Here is a 6,991-nt window from a genome sequence, read left to right on the forward strand (position 1 = left end):
GCGGGTGACGCGCAGCCCCCAGCCGCGACCCGCGCGAAGTAGCGCCCGAAGGTGCTCCCCGACGGCCTCTTCGCATAAAAAGTCACAGCCACCGACAATCGGGGGAGGAGGCCATCGCTCAGCTGGCTGCCACTCACGTGCTACCGCGCTGCTTTGCGGCTGCTTCAGAAAACAAATTTTTATTCTCCTGACCCCGCTTGCCTCAATCCTTTTTATCTTCTCAAGTCTTTTGATGCAAACAAGCATAAGAAAACAACTTTGAAAACAACAGCTTCTGAAAGTTTCTGAAGGCTGCCAACTGCCTGGAGCTGGCAAGAAATACCTGCATAGACCCCAAACTTCTGATCACGAGAAATTAATCCTTCTTACATCCACCTCCCCAGGGAGCATCCATACCTGTCAAAGTCCCTGCCATAAATCCGCTGGGCTTTGCTTCGAGAACTCAGGACAGTTATTGCCAAGCAGGCACCAGGAGTACTCAGCATTAACCCACAGTTAATGCATTATTACAGAGTCCTTTACAAGATGGGATCGACTGCTGTAATTCCAGGTGAAGTTATGCCAATTGCTTTAGGCAATTAATACTGACATCAATTTATCTGCCTGATTAAGGCCAGTCTTTGACCAGAGACAGATTCATAGCAAAAACAAAACAAAAACCAACAACAAACCTTACAACACATGCTTGTCTCTGCCCATTCTGTCCCCCTTTCTATGTGCTGATTTCCCTATTTCCCAGTGCTAGACACTAGGAATTTCACAGGTTGAAGGCAGTCCGACTGCATTATCACTAACAGTGGGCCACTAGCAGTGGGACTTGCTGCAGCTGCAAGATCAGCTGCTGACAAGGTGGCAGCAGCCCCTCTGGCAGTGTTTCACTCTCCTGCAGTGGTACTTTACCAGGTTCTGAAACCAGAGTTAGCTTGTTCTGTAGTAATCCTTTCTTAAATGATGAGTTTCTGCATACAGATGAGATAAATCAAAATTGAGCACGTGTCTCTCACCAGTGTCTTCAAATTAATGAGCAAATACCACTGAGACATATCACTGTTTGTAAACAAGTTCGTATTTGTTAAGTTGATGAAGTCAGCAGCACAGAGATACTAAGCTCATCAGCACTTAAGTGGAAAACTACAGCTCAACTTCTCTCTGAGTGCCTGTATGGATGCTTATCACTGCACAGATAGCAGTGCTATAAATTCCACTGTTACCAAGCTAGGAGGTGCCAGAACTTCACTCCTTATTCATACACAAATTTAATCAAAATTCAAGTAGATCTGGTGTGCATTTTCCAGTTTGGGTTTGTCCCATGCGTGAAATAATTCCTTGTAAGTTGAAGCAAATCAAAGCCAAGATGCACAGTCAATGAGCAGGTCTGTACAGACAAGGTATGATCATAAGGCCTGAGAAGACATTTCTCAACCTTAAGGGCTGCATGACAGTCCCAACCTTCCTGTTTCACAGGCAATGGAAACAAAGCTGAAGTCTCTCTGTTTCTTCCCCAGTTTCTGGCATGCTCCCTGGAGCTCTACATAGCATTAAGAACTGTTTTAGAGAGATGCTGAAACAAAGTGTACAGATCATGAGGAAGAAATGACAAAAGCTGACATAAAGATAGAATTTTATAAATTAAATGAACTTTATTTATAACTTGTCTTCAAAATTCAAAAAACACAACAAAGTAATTGCTCAGAAGCTTCTAACTGCTCCTTAAACATTTAATCTAAATTGCATGGAAGTGCACTTCAAATAGCAGCAGAAATCTAGATTTTAGGTCAATTTGCACCACAAAGCTCCATCCTAGCCAGAACCTAGAAATCTCCACTCAACCACCAACATGGTCATCTTTTCAGAGATCAAGCATTAGAAATAACCAACTCCAAAACAAAGTACTTTTTCCCACAGTGCCATGACTATTTTTGCTAAGACTGAAATTCTGTTCACCAAGCAGATACTTAAGGCTGAGTCTGTAAGTAGCCTGTTCCAAGTTTGGGAAAACATACTAAAAACAAGCTAAATGTGTTAGAGGTCTTGCTGAACACAGGGTTTAATCAAGAGATTTTAGCTGGGGTACATTTAATAAGGATAAGGCTACGCTGTGGTCTGCAGAATATGAAGATATTATTTGTCAAAGAAATTAATTAGTACTCCATTCTGTGGTGGTACAGGTCCACTGCTCCAGTTAAGTATGCCAAGTTGAATTACACAAGACATCAATACTACTCTGGTTTACAGCTTCTGCTCAGGTGTCTCAGATTGCTAGGACTCAGCATCATGATTGTGCAGTTAAAGTGTTAAAAGGAAGCTCTATAGTGAAAGTGTATAATTGAATATCAAGTATCCATTTTCCATGTAAGGGAACAGTCATCCTGCTTTCTTGTTTATATTTTACTTTTTCTTTGAAAGCTATACCTGCATACTATATATATAATACATGGAAAACACAATCTAAGCACAGCTTTAGCAACATTTAAATGAAGAACATAAATCCAAAATTCTTCTTAAAATCTGTAATGCGGAAAGGTAGAGCTGTGCAAATGCCATGGAATCTAAGTTTTACTTCCACTTTGCCTTGAGGGATGGAACAACTAAAAATAAATACATTTAAACAAAATTTTCATATAAGGCGGAGATATTGGTTTTTTTTCTGAATTCTCTTATGAGCATAATGCTTAAGAAACCTAGAAAACCAATTTCTAACAACACTAATTGAGTCACAAAGCCAGCAGATATGATTAATATTTGCTACAGCAGTTGAACTAACGCAAAATATTTATTTTCCAGGCTTGAAATTATGGTCAAAGTGTGGAACAAAATAATAATCAGGCGTAGAACTAAAATACTTTGAACTAGTTTCTTACATAGCTGCAAACATCTGCTAAGGAAAACTGTAGTTTGAAGACTCATACTAAAAACTTGTTTTCCATTTAACTGAGAGAATGCCTGTAAGAGTTCAAATACTGCTAAACATGAAATCACAGGCAGAGGCCACTCTGAATGAGAACTGATCTGACAGCTAGCACCTAGAGGTCTCATTTCAGAAAAATACATACAAATACACCTCTTATACTATCACTTAAGAAATGTAAACAACGTTAGGAGGTGAAATTTACCAACTAGCTTGGACCATTCAGTCTGGAATATTTCTGCTTTTCGAGTCAAATGAACACAACTGGAAAAAATAACTCATCAGAAAACAGGCATGTGTGAAGGGAAAGAAGTCTCCTCCATGCTGACCTACAATTAAGCTTTGTGTGAAGCAAATAAGAAAATTAAATTTATGTGGTTAACAGAAGACCCAATGATACAAACATATCAAACAGAAATTTGAAACCAAGACAGACTAAAAAGTCTTCCATATTTCTGGATGCCTGAGCTCATCTTGGGATGTACAGGGAGAAGTGCAAGGATGCTGGGCGCTTCCTCCCATGGAAGCTTGGTTTGACAGTTAGTCTTTCACATTTTAAAATTTTATTTATCCCGCAAAGAACGCATCAAAACCTGTGCCATCATATCATCTTCATCAGCATCATAATCCTATGAACAAAAGGTACAGAAATTCTTTTACTGCAACAGCCATAGTGGTTAATGTAACACAAAATAAAAACAGAAAACAGCTGCCTCATCTTCTAACTTGCCAATAATCCAATTTGTCTCATGATACCATCTGCATAAATTGGATTTCATAGTAGTGACTATGTAAAAAAGTTGTGTTTTAAAAGTCATTAGGCTCATGTACTCCAAGGGTGAGAAAACACATACCACAAAAGTATCATATGAAAACCGGTGTCGTCTTTGAAGGTGCTCCATGAAGTTAGCACTCCTGTAATTTGGATCTCCCCATGGCATTGAGGCACAAATTGGGCAAACCTTGAAGAAAAAATTAGAAGTCAGTTAGGCCCCAACAGTTAAATGTGTTAACATTTATACTATGAAGGGCAGAAGAGAGGGAATGTGGAAGACTGAAGTCAGATTTGTAACGATCACTATTCTCTAAGTAAAGTGATGTCAAATACTTTGCTGGGCCATTCAACATTCAGGTTTAGCAGAGGCTTTTATTTATTTTTATTTAGCAGAGGCTGTGCCTCTGGATGAGAATGGTTTATTCTTCTCTCTACCTACTTTTGATGAGAATCAATCACTGCTGTTTGCTTCAGAAGATCTCAAACTCCATTAATCAATAACAAAGAAGTTTCCTTGATCACCTTCACAAAGATCACTTCTCCCCAAGATTTTTTTTTCCTAAATAAATTCCAAATTCCTAAGAACTTTAAAAAAAAATGAAGGTTTCTAATTCAGTTCCAAGTTTTGCAATACCTTTTTATAGGAAATATAGGAGTATAATTTGGAGAATATTTGGAGATAAAAGCTACCAAAAATAGATACTTTTTTTTTCCCCAATCAATATTCACAATGGTTTATAATATTTAATTGCCAAGAATAGCAGAGGGGAAACTAATGTCTTTTTTTTTTTTAAATACATTGCATTAATTTTATCTCTGTTATTGTGCCTAATGTACTTTGACTATCTACCATTTTTCAAATATGAGGTGGATGTGAAGTAAATGTAAATTTACTTTAATAGAAGCAAGTATAAATATGTGCTTGTATGGGAACTGCTAAATTATGGCCTGAACCTCTGATTGACCACCTGAGGCGAGCAGTGAGTCAGCCCTGGGAGCACAGGTGAAGGCAATTTGCCTGTGCTGCAGGAAGGGGTGGAGCCTGGCTGCACCCCTCCTGGGCCCATTTAAGAGCTGACTGCCAATGGGGAAGGATCTCTTCTGGAGATCCACTCCACTGGAGTTTTGCAGCGAGCCCAGGACACAGGTAAGCTTTCTATCTATTCTCTTTTTGTTATTATAATCTGCTTTGCTGAACTCTCTTGTTTATTTCATAATTATAACAATAACATCTTTATATTTGTTGACTGTACAGTACTTAACTTCAAGCAGTAAGTCTTTAATTCACTATTTCAAGGGGAATTAAGGTTAGACTTCGTGACAATTCTTGCACCAAGACTTTATTACCACTTGTCTTGCATCCATGCTGTGCAATGTTTTGCAGTGTTCAACTAGTCCTTCTTGATCAAAGTTTTTCTCACTGCAGTATGGACAAGGAAAGGTAAAGCGATTTGGGAAGTTCCTGGTTGAGGGGAAAAAAGATGAGATATACTGTCATATTTTTTTAAGTTAAAAGCACCAAAAAAAATCTATTGTTTTAAAATAGTATAAAAGGTTCTGGATTTGCTACTTGGAAGTTATCTTACTAGAGACTAAGAATAAAAATTTTTAAAAACCATAGTTTTGTTCCATGCAATCAAGACAAACAAGCTTAAAGAGTCATCTTTTAAATTCTTAATGGCATCTTAAGGAAATCTTCACATCGTAAACTTTTACACAAAGGTATTTCTTCAAAAAATGCTATAAATACCATTTATCACCTTCTTATATTTCTTACGTTTTTAAATGCACAGGGTATCAATCACCCAGAATGCAGATCAGTGCAATGCAGTCAGCTCCACATTCCTTGTTATAAGTTATTACAATCAAGAGACAGAAAAACAGCTATCATTAAATAAGGAGCTGCTTTTATCAAGTACTCCAATCTTGTCTTGTGCAAAGACTGCATAGAGAAGGAGAATAGTTTATGTACAGTCAGTTGCAGGATTATGGCTTATTTCTACAGTGTGAAATGTTAATAAACAAACTACGGAATGATGGAAAGTCTGCTTTTACAGCAAAATTATAGCTTGCATAAAACACGATAACACAAAACTTTTGTCTCTTTGTTTGTTTAAATAAAAGGCCTCTTCTCAGAAGTAGAATCAAATTTGAGATTTTTTATGGATTATTTGGTAATAGTCCTCTTTTTTTGATCCTAAATATGAGTATTTCCAGAGAAGAGCTACTTACCTGGTGTTGTGAAGTGGTTCTTTAGTTACAGCTTTCACGCCTTCCATTATGTAATTCTGGTACTTTGAACAGGAGGCTGCATGGCTGCGCATCTTTGAGAGGAACATCTGCTTAGACAACAATCGCACAGCAGTTAAACTATTTGCAGCAGGACTACACACTAAGTTTTGTGCAGCCAGTGCTAACACAGGAAGAAACACACGTTTCAGCTGGTGAGCTGGAAAGCTTTGAGATTACAAATTAGTTAATGTATAACTGCTGCCTGTAATATTTTACAAATACAACACTGTTCCATTGCGCTTATCTTAACCTATACTCCAGTACCAGAAAATATTCTTATATGAAGCCAGCTTCTTTTCTTACTGAGAAGAGATGACATGGGAAATAATTTAGCTTTCTGTACATACTGTGACATAGGTTTAAACAGAGACTTCCTTATCGATTTGAACTTTCGTTAGCAGGACTTAACAATTGGTAATCGAGGTACTACCACTTTCTATCAGCTGCAATGATGGAAACAGCACTATCCAGAAATAGTGAAATTAATGCCACGCCTCAGTATCGGCTACCAAACCAAACACTTTGGGAAGCTTTGAAGAACCTATGGAAAACAGAGCAGGATCCGCATCCCCGCAGGGCGCAGTGACAGCACATCGCGCCCTCCCAGCTCCTCGCCGGGTCCCACCTTCTTGCCGCAGCCGCTGCAGGCAGTCTCGGTGCTCTCTATCAGCTGCTCCAGGTCCAGCGCCCTGCTGCCCGCTGTCAGCGCGCCGCGGCACACGCCACACGCAGGCTTCTTCGGCTTCAAGCACTCCTGCAGACACGGTGTGCAGAACCTGCGCAGAACGAGGACACAATGAGAACAGCCCGGGGTCCCGCGCCTTTTCCGTGCGGTACGGACCGGCGGTCCCGTGCGCTGCCCGCAGCCCTACGGGCCGAGAGGGCCCCGCGCGGCCTCCCTCCTCGCCCGCATTCCTCCCTAGGCCGCTCACACGTGTCCGCAGGGCACCCGGACGGGACTGTCGAACACCTCAAGGCACACGGGGCAGGTGAGGCGCGCCAGCAGGTCTGGCCAC

The 6,991-nt window shown here is 40.1% G+C and overlaps 1 protein-coding gene across 1 annotated transcript; it reads right to left on the reverse strand.

Annotated features, from left to right (window-relative positions):
- Positions 1 to 1,620: 1,620 nt before the first annotated feature.
- Positions 1,621 to 6,709, reverse strand: RNF114 (ring finger protein 114). Its single transcript, XM_031556552.1, has 5 exons — positions 6,601 to 6,709; positions 5,916 to 6,007; positions 5,031 to 5,145; positions 3,763 to 3,870; positions 1,621 to 3,537 (listed from the first exon to the last, which is right to left on the reverse strand). The coding sequence occupies exons 2-5, from the start codon at positions 6,005 to 6,007 to the stop codon at positions 3,472 to 3,474; spliced, it is 381 nt and encodes a 126-aa protein (XP_031412412.1). The 5' UTR covers positions 6,601 to 6,709; the 3' UTR covers positions 1,621 to 3,471.
- Between the last annotated feature and the right edge of the window lie 282 nt (positions 6,710 to 6,991).

The sequence above is a fragment of the Meleagris gallopavo genome, chromosome 22 (genome assembly GCF_000146605.3).
Source record: "Meleagris gallopavo isolate NT-WF06-2002-E0010 breed Aviagen turkey brand Nicholas breeding stock chromosome 22, Turkey_5.1, whole genome shotgun sequence".
Taxonomy (NCBI): Eukaryota; Metazoa; Chordata; class Aves; order Galliformes; family Phasianidae; genus Meleagris; species Meleagris gallopavo.

Excerpts from the sequence above, each read along its gene's own strand:
- RNF114 (XM_031556552.1), bottom strand. The coding sequence starts at position 6,007 with ATGCGCAGCCATGCAGCCTCCTGTTCAAAGTACCAGAATTACATAATG. Across the intron at positions 5,146-5,915 it reads GAACCACTTCACAACACCAG|GAACTTCCCAAATCGCTTTA; the intron begins GTAAGTAGCTCT and ends CCCCTCAACCAG. Across the intron at positions 3,871-5,030 it reads GCATGGATGCAAGACAAGTG|GTTTGCCCAATTTGTGCCTC; the intron begins GTAATAAAGTCT and ends TTTTTCTTCAAG.